This window comes from Musa acuminata, unplaced genomic scaffold (genome assembly GCF_036884655.1).
Source record: "Musa acuminata AAA Group cultivar baxijiao unplaced genomic scaffold, Cavendish_Baxijiao_AAA HiC_scaffold_1138, whole genome shotgun sequence".
Lineage (NCBI taxonomy): Eukaryota > Viridiplantae > Streptophyta > Magnoliopsida > Zingiberales > Musaceae > Musa > Musa acuminata.
In genome coordinates this window covers 1,825,953-1,838,616 of record NW_027021350.1, presented here as the reverse complement: position 1 = coordinate 1,838,616, position 12,664 = coordinate 1,825,953, and the positions used below count along the sequence as shown (strand labels likewise).

The following is a 12,664-nucleotide window of genomic DNA, read 5'->3' as shown; positions in this document are numbered from 1 at the left end:
TGTACCCAAACTCTTCATGACCATATCCCAAGAAGATGCATGCTTTTGTTTTACTATCAAGCTTGGACCTCTCATCTTTAGGAATATGAACAAATGCTTTACACCCAAAGACTCTTAAGTGATTATAAGATATATCTTTTCCTCTCCATACTCTCTCTGGAACATCACCTTTCAGAGGAACTGATGGAGAAAGATTTATCAGATCAACTGTAGTTCTCATAGCCTCCCCCCAAAATGACTTTGGTAACTTAGCGTGGGAAAGCATACACCTAATCCTTTCTTCAATGGTTCTATTCATCCTTTCTGCCACACCATTCTGTTGAGGAGTTTTAGGAATTGTTTTCTCAAGCCTGATACCATAGAACCTGCAATAATTCTCAAAAGGACCCCTATACTCACCACCATTATCTGATCGGATACACTTTAGCTTTCTGCTAGTTTCTCTTTCAACACTGACATGAAACTCTTTGAAAACATCGAGTATCTAGTCTTTGGATTTCAAAGTAAAAACTCACACTTTTCTAGAATGGTCATCAATAAAAGTAACAAAATAAAGAGCACCTCCAAGAGTTCTAGTTTGCATAGTACAAACATCAGTATGAACTAAATCAATAACATCTGATCTTCTAGATGATGGATATGTCTGAAATGCAACTCTATGTGTTTTTTCAACTAAGCAATGATCAAAAGATTTAAGAGATGTACCTTGCAACTCTGGTAAGAACTACTTTCTAGCAAGAGTTTGAAGTCCCTTCTCGTTGATATGTCCAAGCTCTTATGCCAAAGATCTATACTTTCACCTTTTTGAATTGTATTAATCTCTCCTTTATATAGCTTAGCTTCCATGACATAAAATGAGTTAAGTTTCTTTCCTCTTGCCACAATCAGAGAACCTTTAGTGAGTTTCCATTTGCTTTCACCAAAATAGTGTGCAAAGCCCTCATCATCAAGTCTACCTGTAGATATCAAGTTAAGACGAATATCTGGAACATGTCTTACAACTTTAAGTATCAATTTACTCCTAATACTGGTCTCTAAGCAAATATCTCTAATACCCACAATCTTAGATGTACCACTATTTCCCATTCTGACATTACCAAAATCACCAACAATATAAGATCTAAAAAATCACCATGAGAAGTAACATGAAATGAAGCACCATAGTCAATTATCCAATTACTGAGCTACAAGACTAACACAACCTTCATCACAGACAATAGTGATATTACCTTCAGCAGCAATTGTATTTGTCTCATTCTCATTTTTCTTCATTTCATTATGTTCTCGCTTCCAAAATCTACACTCTTTCTTTACGTGACCTGGCCTGTTACAATGAAAATATTTGATATCTCTTCTAGACTTGGATCTTCCTCTATAACCATGTGGATTTCTGCTATGACTTCTTCCACGTCTTTCTTGTTTTTCAGTAACAAATGCCCTAGAAGAAGATTCACCCTGTTCTTTCCTTCTGGCATCTTTATTTAGCAAACTGTCTTTAACCATATCTATAGTTAGAGTTCCCTCTGGCATGGAGTTGCAAATAGTCACCACATACATTTTCCAACTTTCTGGTAAAGAGCTGAGAAGTAATAATTCTTGCACCTCATCATCTATATTCATTTTCATAGCAACCAACTTGTTGCAAGACTCTGAAATAGGCTTATGTGCTCAACAATGTTACCACCACCATCTTTACACTTCAAATTTACAAGCCTTCTGAGGAGAGAAATTATATTTCCTATAGTCTTTTTCGCAAAGAGATTTTCTAACCTTTGCCAAACAACATCAGCTCTAGTTTCATCTGAAATATGCTCATGCAAGTTTATATCCATCCATCTTCTAATATAGGCAATAGCTTTTCTACATTGAACTTCCTATTCTTCATCGTCCATAGTAGAAGGTTTATCTTTAACCTTGATGGGCTTATACAAATCTTTGCAATAAAGTAAATCTTCCATCAGACGCCTCCAAGTGGAATAATTTGATGAGTTCAATTTAATTATACCATCTGACTGCTCCATTTCAATCACACAAGAAAAACTAGCACCAAATAACCTAATGCTCTAATACCACTTGTTGGGAAAAATCTATTAAAGCGAAATATTCTTTTCCCTCTTTGTGTATCAAAATGAGTTCCTCATCAAAATACCAACTTGATATCCAAATGAAAATATCAACCAGCACAGCATAAACAATAGAACAAAAATCAATCACATAGTGAGACCAAATCTTTTTAACGTGGAAAACCCAAGGGAAAAACCACGGGACCGTAATCCACCTCAAACTTCCACTATCAATAGTAATGATAACAAGTTTACAATCGGTCTTCTCTAGAATAATCAGAGGATCACAATAACATCAAGATCATAGATTTCCTCGTAAGGAAATTTTAGGTCTCACAAAATGGATATAGTAGGAAAGTACCTTAGAGAGGGTAAACTGTAGATCAACACCATTAAGATTGTAGAGTTTACCGTAAGGATTCTCCACATAAAATTTGGACCAAAACTTAGAACGTTTTACCACCGATTATCAGGTAGAAAACTCTAAAACCTTACTTTCTCTTTCTCTTCATTTCTCTATATGCACCGTCGCTCGCTGTACGCGTACGCTCACGTTCATTGTGCACACACGGACACTGCATGCTCACCAAACCCTATCTCTCTCTTTTTTTTAATTTTTATCTTCAATTATTGATTTGGGTTCAATAAGCCTAATTGGCAAGCCTGACCCAAGTAGGACTAATTAAACCATCGATGGTCTTATTAATTACATTAAATTAAATGATGTACAATAAACTCTGTTTAAGGTGAGATTTTGTCAACGACGTAACAGCCTTCTCGTTATCATAAGTCATTACACTGATGTCTAGAGGTCACCAAAGTCAACGAGTAGCACATCTTTGATTCAGAACAAGCAACGCGGACATCGGTATCATGCAACTTTTAAGGAACAGTGAACAACGTGAAATGGATTATTACAATCTAAATTTTTGATCTATAAGCTGTAAGAAGTATCTGAAATAGATTAAACAAAATAAACCAAAATTACACGGTCCGGGATGATGATGCCTTGGGCCGGTACGAACCTGAACCGGAAAAGAGCTCTCCCAGCCGGTTCCCGACGTCGTCCGGCGAGAGCAGCACCGCCGCCGCGTCTTCCATCGTCGCCTCCCACAGGGTGTAGAGTCCGCGATACGCCGGCAGTATCATCCTGCGCACATTCGCCCTCACCTCCTCCCGCATCGCGGCGTCCGCCACCACCCACCCGGATTCGGCTGCGCAGGCCTCCTCCAGCGCCGCGTTGAACGCCCGCATCCGCCCCCTTGCCTCTCCAGCCGAGACATTCCCGGTCGGAATCGTCGCCGCCACTCGTCCCCAAGCCGCCCTCTCGTACCCCGCCGCGTGCTGCCTCGCCTTCGCCGCCTGCCGCGTCGCCCACTCCTCCCCAAGCAGCTCCCGCAGTCGGCAAGACCGCACCTTGTTCACTATGTACTGGAGGTTGTTCGCCAGGAAGAGGTACGACAAGCCCACGTCACGGTACGCTGCGGCCTTCTCGTCTAGCTTGCACAGTAGGGAGAGGATCAGCCACGCGAACCGCGCGGCAATTGCCGAGAGGCGGCTCCCTTCGCTGGAGGAGGAGGAGGCTGGGGTTGAGGAAGAACCGGAGACAGCAGGCTGCTGCTCCGTCGGTGCCTGCGACGTATCGAAGAGGAAAGCAGGGACGGGGGTTGGGGTCTGAATGGGGAAGTCGGCTAAGATCTCCACGAGGGCGGACTGGTAGTCGGCGAGAAGCGATATATAGTTCATGGCGTAGCGGGTCATCGGGTGGACCCCTCCGCCGGGGACCGACAACCGGGACGACTCCTTCATGATCGTGGACTCGAAATCGGCGAGGGTGGCGCCCGCGGCCTCCGCGAGCTTGGAGAGGGACGCGAGAGCCTGCGCCCGGACAGCGGCTGTGGAATCGAAGGAGAAGATGGGCTCGATCTCCGGTCGCAGCTCGGCGACAGCATCGTACAAGTCCAAGAGTCGGAACAGCTTCTCGGGGGACCGCTTCGACTTGGCCACTAAACCCGGGAAGCCGAGGAACTGGAGTGCGGCGTCGCCCGCGATGTCAGCGAAGACGACTTCCCGGACGTCGGAGCCGGCGAAGACGTGGTCCAGGAGGACGCGCTCGCCGTGGAACAGGGTCCTGACGGCGACCCTGGAGGCAACTAGCCAAGACCGGACTTTTAGCTCCAGCACCGCCCAGTCCAGCTTCTGGATTTGGGCAGGAGCGAGGCGCTCGAAGCCGAGCCGGTAGAGGCCCTCGTCGACGATGGACTTGCGGAGGGACTTGTAGGTCCTGACGCACTCCTTTCTGTAGCCGGCGAAGACCATGGTATCGGCGATGGCGCGGAGGTCAGTCATGACTACGCCGGCGGCGCGCTCGACCTCGCCGATAGACTTCCCGGCCAAGTGCGCCTCCTCCTCTGGGGAGTTCTCCCAGGGGTCATAGTCCGGCCCCTCGGAGACGCTGGAGTAGGCGGAGCGGACGGAGACGGACTCAGGGTCGAGGAGGTCGCGGTTGGCGGCAAGGATCTGGAAGAACTCTTTCTCGAGGCGGCGCATGGCGGCCTGCATGAGGGTCTGCGCGCGGACGAGGCACGGGTGGGAAAGGCTCGCGGGCTCGGCGTCCGCGACGAAGACGAGCATGGCGCGCTGCAGGTCGGAGGCCTCAGCCAGGAATTTGCGGGCCTCGGAGCGGTCTTCATAGAAGAGGGAAGTGATCTTGGCGTAGGCGGAGGATTCCGGGTCCCATTTGATAACAACCACCTCTGCTCTCGCCACCTTCTCCGCCAACGACGACGACGACGACGACGAAGAAGAAGAAGAAGAAGCGGTAGCTGCGGCGGATTGGCTGTCTCTGTGGTGGCGACGGCCGAAGGGTTTGCACGGCAAGAGGTTTCGCAAGCCTTTTCTCGTCATCTTCGCTATTCGATGAGGAGAGAGATTTGAACTCGGGAGACGATGGAAGAGTCGTGTCAACCTTGCAGGTTGCACTTCCTTCAATTTGGTGCGTGAGATTCGTCCCTTTTTATAGAAGAAGGATACGAAACACGTGCGGGATAATGTCACGAGGGATGTGTACCATCCAATCATTGAATCTGGCTCATATATATATATATATATATATATATATATATATAGGGAAATCAGGACAGTCAATTCTACTATAACTTGGTCTCCAATCATCTAATAATAATAATAATAATATGGTCTCCAATATAAATGAAATGAGAATATTTTATATATATTTTTAGATTTAAAGAATTTTCTACAATGATATAATCATAAGTCTCATCCTTATTTTGCATCTTCAAAATGGAATCATTTTTAATCAAACCATACCCAACCATTAATTTCTTTCTCTCTGCCATTTTTTTTGTTTCATAGTAAAGTGACATGGGGATGGAATACATTAGCCCTACCATATATCATATTTATCTGATCGATATGTTAGCTAAATCACATTCTTACAAGGATGACAACTCGATGTTGTTAACGATAACGACATAACATCAACATGCAATTTATTTGGATGGGATGATAGTCAAATTATTATTTCATAATCATAGCATCAAAATTTAATGCATTATCTTATGGTTCAATGATAGCCAGATGGCTCATATAAAATTTTCCTGATATTGACGCATCTCACCTCAACAACCTTCCCAACATGCTGAGTTTTTAATATTTACGTGAGAAGGTATATAAGGATTTTGAGTTTGGGTTTACGTTAATTTAAGATAAAGTGAATCTTTATATTAATTATATATATATATATATATATATATATAGTGAAAATTTTTATTTTCTTGATGGACATAGGTAAGGAGTGTTGAATTCTGTTAATATTATATCAACTTTTTAGTATGTGTTGGAATATTAAATCAAACTTTATTATTAGATTTGATTTTGGTTTAAGAGTCCAAGGTTATTATTATAGTTGGAGTCAATATCTTGAATTTACCCCTCTACCAGTAAAGACTTATGTAATGCCTTATATACACAATAATATACACAATAAAGAGAAGTGATGAGGTAGAGATAAAAGAGCCTTCGAGATATGAGGTCTAAGAGAATAATACCTTGTATACACAATAAGGAGAAATGATAAGGTAGAGCTAAAAGACAGCTTAGAGATAATGAGGTCTAAGAAATTCATGTAAATGAAAAAGAATTATAAAATTATATTCTTTCCTTTTTTTTCACAATGAGAAAGGGAGAGAGAAAACTTGCATGCTCTAAAATGTAAAACTTGCTAAATTACATGCACTTATCATCTTTTTAAGTGTAGCCTATTTCTATCCCTTTCAAGTGTTTTACTATACTTTCTTCTTAACCATATAACCCTTGATACAATCTTTATTTTATCAAGTTCATACAACCCCGAATAACTTTTAGAACTTCATCTTCACTTTCTAACTATAACCATGAGAATATAAAAGGCTCAAAGAAATTAGATTCTTTTGTATTTTTGGAATATAAAATACATCCTACAAAGTATGCACTACTTCATCAAATATTTTCATCTTCACTTTACTAACACTTATGACCTCCACCATCGAATCATCATCTACGTATACTTTAACATTCCTCTCAATTTGGTGCTTGAAGATCTTATCCACCATCCTTTGGTATGTTGCCCCTGCATTCTTCAGCCCGAACGACATGACTTGATAGCAATATATCCATCGATCGGTGGTAAAGGAGGTATGCTCTCGATCTTCTAATGCCATTGTTATATAGTTATATCTTGAAAATGCATCCCTGAATGTAAGGAGCTTATGAACCAAGGTGGCGTCAAGTAGTTGATCCACCTAAGAGAGCGGATAGTTGTCCTTCGAGCATACTTTGTTGAGATTGGTATAATCGATACACATTATCTAATTTTTATTTGACTTCTTAACAAGTATAATGTTGGCAAGCCACTACAGGTATTGCACATCGAATAAACCTTGCTCCTAGTAGTTTGTCGATCTTGTTGCTAATAGCTTGTTGGTGTTTAGGGGTAAATTTGTGAGAACTTTGTTTGATTGGTCGAGCTCCGGGAGATATGCTCAAATAATGTTGAGTTACATCCGAGTCGATTCCTTGCATGTCCCTTGGTGACTATGCGAACACCTCAACGTTTTTCTTGAGAAAACTGATAAGTTGTACTCTCTTCTCGTCAAGCAACATTGAGCCTATCTTGATGACCCAATCGGGGCAAGCCTCATCTAGGGGTGTTTTGATTAGTGGTTCCATCAACTCTATATGTGGAAGGGATTTGACGAAATCTCTTAGGTTCATAGGTGGTGCTTCAAATCAAACTTTCTTGTGTAAGGAGATAGCCATGAGGTAGCATAGTCGGGACTCCTATGGGTTGCTCCTTAATTCACCAACGTCAATGCTAGTTGGGAATTTCATCATCATGTGATATGTTGACACGACTGTCTATAGTCTCTTCAACGTAGGTTGACCTATGATGGTGTTATATGTTGAGTGGATATTAACCACCATGAACTTGGTCATAAATATCTTTGAACATGGTTAGTCTCCAAATGTGACATGTAGGTTTATGATCCTAGGGGGGGGGATTGAGTCACTCATAAATCCCGTTAGCAAAGAAGTTATGGGGGGTGAGATTATTAGTAAGTTATGGGGGATGGAATACATGAGCCCTACCCTATATCATATTCATCTGATCGATATGTTAGCTAAATCACAATCTTACAAGGATGACAACTCGACGTTGTTAACGATAACGACATAACATCAACATGCAATTTATTTGGATGGGATGATAGTCAAATTATTATTTCATAATCATAGCATCAAAATTTAATGCATTATCTTATGGTTCAATGATAGCCAGATGGCTCATATAAAATTTTCCTGATATTGACGCATCTCACCTCAACAACTTTCCCAACATGCTGAGTTTTTCATATTTACGTGAGAAGGTATATAAGGATTTTGAGTTTGGGTTTAGGTTAATTTAAGATAAAGTGATTCTTTATATTAATTATATATATATATATATATATATATATAGTGAAAATTTTTATTTTCATGATGGACATAGATAAGGAGTGTTGAATTATGTTAATATTATATCAACTTTTTAGTATGTGTTGGAATATTAAATCAAACTTTATGATTAGATTTGATTTTGGTTTAAGAGTCCAAGGTTATTATTATAGTTGGAGTCAATATCTTGAGTTTACCCCTCTAAAGACTTATGTAATACCTTATATACACAATAATATACACAATAAAGAGAAGTGATGAGGTAGAGATAAAAGAGCCTTAGAGATATGAGGTCTAAGAGAATAATACCTTGTATACACAATAATATACACGATAAGGAGAAGTGATAAGGTAGAGCTAAAAGAGGCTTAGAGAGATGAGGTAGAGCTAAGAGACAACTTAGAGATAATGAGGTCTAAGAAATTCATGTAAATGAAAAGAATTATAAAATTATATTCTTTCCTTCTTTTTGACAATGACAAAGGGGGAGATAAAATTTGTTAGCTTGCATGCTCTAAAATACTGTAAAACTTGCTAAATTTGTTAGTGATAGAACTCTAGTGGATTCTAAGCTTGGGGTTGATCTCTTTAGGGGATCAACCTCCTTTGAACTCTATAGAGATTCCTTCCTCCAAGTTGCTGCTCAAAGGCTACTAAAAAGACTCATCTATTTCTTGAGAAAAAATGATAAATACATGACTATTTATAGGGCTTCTAAATCCCAACTCCTAATATGACTCCTACTCAAAACTCCTACTTCTAACCAACTCCTAATATGACTCCTACTCAAGACTCCTACTTTTAACAAACTCCTAAAAAGACTCCTACTCAAAGAAGCAACCTCCAAACTAATCCTAACCTTAGTCGACCTCTTCACTTCTTTAATAGAGGTCGGCTAGGTAGGTTTTACATGAATATCCATTTCAATTAAACTCAATTATGACTCTCATGTTGGGAAATCTTGGGGGCGACATCACGTGCGCAGCGGAAGAACAAGAAAACAAAATCCTCGATTCCCAAAGAGATGTTCGTCGTCGTGCGAAGATTGGTGCGCAAAATCTGCGAAACTTAAAACTACATATAGAGTAGATTGTGTTACCCAGGGAGATCGTATATCCCTGTTTTCTTGTAGATCCTTAGGAGAGGGTGAAGGAGGTTAAGCGTCCTCCTCTCTAGCAGTGATCCACACAGCAGGGTTGCGACGACGCTCCTCAAAACTTCAGGCCTGCTCTGAGGGGGAGGAGAATAGGAGAAGCAAGCAAAGGCTCTAGCCTATGAGGCTCTGAATCCTTCCTATTTATAGAGGTCCCCTGTCAAACCCTAATGGATCCTCGCCTATTGGGTATTGGATCTGCATCCAATAACCCAAGCCTTTTAGATTAGTGGATCTCTATCCAATAATCTCTCATGGGCTCTTATTGGATCTCATCCATGGGATCGAATAATTCAAGGGCTTATTGGATATCCAATAAGATAAGGGCTCCGTCGGATATCTCATATTCGAACCTCTACTCATCGCAATGCCTATCATATGTGTGTGACCCTCTAGGCCCAATATCGAGCTGGCAGTGAGTCATACCTGTCAGAACTCCTTCTAACTCAGTGAATTATTATCTTTGTAATAATTCACTCGACTCATCGACTACGGACATACTAGGCCACTACGTCGTAGTCCCCAGACGATACAAGGGAATCCAATCCATTGGACCTGTCTGTCCTCAATTACCGTGTACCTATAGTCCCTCATCCATCTAATATCCCAAAGACCGTATATCGAGCATGGTGCTGTCAGACCCATACGGTTTCTACTCGAGTCTCGCTCTAATCGGATTCTTCCGGAGAACTCTTTCTCTCTCAACCCGAATGACTCTAGCTAGGTATTTGTCTGAGTAAGAACACATGGGATATTCCTCTCATGACGTCGAGAGTGGATGATCATCTATCGACACTCAATAGCCCTCGTCAGGTCGACTACCACTCCCAATGACCAGCTGTACTAGATCTGGGACAACCAAACCTATAGGTCTGGTATCAAAGAGTGGAGCACTCATAGAGGACATCCTTTGTGTCTCAAGTCTAAGGACCAGATACACCACTAAGACTACGAAATCAATATCTGACAATAAGGCATCATCAACCATCTAACATTCCGTAAGTGGATCAATCAGTGAACTCATTCTCCAATGAGAACCTATACTGTATCCCTAGTGCCCCTACATGAGCAGCTATGTGACCAACTGCATCCATCATATGGACGGGTATACAGCACACCAGTCTGTTCGGTTATCACGATGTCCCTCTCGAGTAACCTATGACCGGGATTATTTAGGATCTGTGTTTAAAGGTGAATCTATCTCATTATCGTGATCTCATCACGATCCGATTCCCATTGCACAAATCCAAGGACATCACAATATATATATGCACATATGCAATAGTTATAAAGTGATATATGCCAAAATATAATAAGCAAAAGGATTCTGTATCAAGTCACACATGCCATCACTCACGTGATTGGCTTGCTGGGCACCTATGACTAGCAATTTTCCACTTGACCTAAAGCCAATCACCTATGTGTTTGATCCCCATTAGACCCCTATGACGCTCAAAGACAATCTGAGGCAACGGCTTTGTCAATGGATCTACAATATTATCTTCGGATGGAACTCTTTCTACTGCTACATCTCCTAGGGTTACGATCTCTCTGATAAGTTGGAACCTCCTCAGAACACTTCTGATGAGACCCGAGTTCCCTTATTTGAGTAATCGCCCTGTTGTTGTCGCAATATAAGGAGATCAGCTCCTCGCTACCCGGCACGACTCCCAAATCTATGCTGAACTTCTTCACCCAGACTCCTTACTTTGCTGCATCTGATGCAGCAATGTACTCTGCCTCTGTGGTCGAGTCAGCAGTAGTATCTTTCTTGGAACTCTTCCAGCACATTGCTCCTCCATTCAAGGTGTACACATACCCTGAATTTGACTTGCTATCATCGACATCAGACTGAAAACTTGAGTCCGTGTAGCCTTCAACCTTAAGGCTATTATCTCCATATACTAGTAAAAGATCCTTAGTCCTTCTCAAGTACTTAAGGATACACTTTACTGCTTTCCAGTGCTCCAAGCCTGGATCCGCCTGATACCTGCTCGTGACACTCAAAGCATACGCTATATCAGGCCTAGTACATAGCATGGCATACATGATAGATCCTATTACTGAGGCATAAGGTATCATATCCATGTTCACCCTTTCTTTTGGAGTCTTTGGGGACATACTCGTAGAAAGTGATATCCAATGTCTCATCGGTATGAGACCTCTCTTGGAATTTTCCATGCCAAACCTTTTGACAATGGTTTCTATGTACCTAGACTGGGACAAGCCAAGCATCCTTTTGGATCTATCTCTATAGATTCGAATCCCAAGATATATGATACTTCCCCTAAGTCCTTCATGGAGAAGTGTCTAGATAACCAAGCCTTTACTATGGATAGCATTCCTACGTCATTCCCAATGATCAGGATGTCATCCACATATAACACCAAAAAAGGTGATAGCGCACTCACTTACCTTCCTGTACACACAAGGCTCATCTTCGTTCTTAACGAAGTTATAAGATATGATTGCCTCATCAAATCTTATGTTCCAACTTTGGGAAGCTTGCTTTAGTCCATAAATCGATCTAAGCAACCTACACACCTTATCTGGGCAGTTCTTGGACACGAATCCCTCAGGTTGCATCATATACACCTCCTCCTTGAGGTTCCCATTGAGGAATGCGGTTTTCACATCCATCTGCCAGATCTCATAATCATAGTGTGTTGCAATAGCCAATAGAATTCTGATGGATTTTAGCATTGCTACGGGTGAGAAGGTTTCGTCGTAGTCAACACATTGCCTTTGACGATACCCCTTAGCCACTAGCCTTGCTTTATAGGTCTCTATCTTTCTATCTATTCTAATCTTTTTCTTAAAGATTCACTTGCAACCGATGGGTACAATACCTTCGGGCGCATCAACTAGGTTCCAAACCTTGTTAGAGTACATAGAATCCATCTCAAAATTTATGGCTTCTTGCCACTTCCCAAGTCTATACTCATAATAGCCTCCTCATAGGTCTGAGGATTAATATCGTCAATATCCTCTAACATGTCCCACATATCTCTCAAGAGGATGGGATACTCTATCAGACCTACGTAAAGTTGAAACTTGTGTATTAGGTACCTGAACAGACTCGGGCTGTAGAGTGGTGCTTGAGCTTGGTTCTCCAACCTCGCTCAACTCTATCATTCTCCCACTATCTCCACCAAGAATGTGTTCTTTCTCAAGGAACACTGCTCTCTTAGCTACAAAGACCTTTTGGCCCTCAAGATGATAGAAATAATACCCACAAGTTTCCTTGGGGTATCCTACAAATTTACATCGCTCTGTCGTTGATTCTAACTTATTAGGGTTGTGTCTTTTAACGTGGGCAAGGCAGCCCCAAATCTACAACCTTAATATCAGGCTTCTTCCCTTTCCATATCTCATATGGTGTAGACACTACCGACTTAGTTGGAACTCTATTCAGAAGGTAAGCTACGGTCTCTAGGGCATATCTCTAGAATAA

The 12,664-nt window shown here is 41.6% G+C and overlaps 1 protein-coding gene across 1 annotated transcript; it reads right to left on the bottom strand.

Annotated features, from left to right (window-relative positions):
• Nucleotides 1–2,977: 2,977 nt before the first annotated feature.
• Nucleotides 2,978–5,026, bottom strand: LOC135671211 (exocyst complex component EXO70H1-like). Its single transcript, XM_065179198.1, has one exon. It carries the CDS (start codon nucleotides 4,968–4,970, stop codon nucleotides 3,048–3,050), a length of 1,923 nt encoding a protein of 640 aa, XP_065035270.1. The 5' UTR covers nucleotides 4,971–5,026; the 3' UTR covers nucleotides 2,978–3,047.
• Between the last annotated feature and the right edge of the window lie 7,638 nt (nucleotides 5,027–12,664).

What these genes read in the sequence shown, in the direction of transcription:
- LOC135671211 (XM_065179198.1), bottom strand. Translation starts at nt 4,970, where the DNA reads ATGACGAGAAAAGGCTTGCGAAACCTCTTGCCGTGCAAACCCTTCGGC.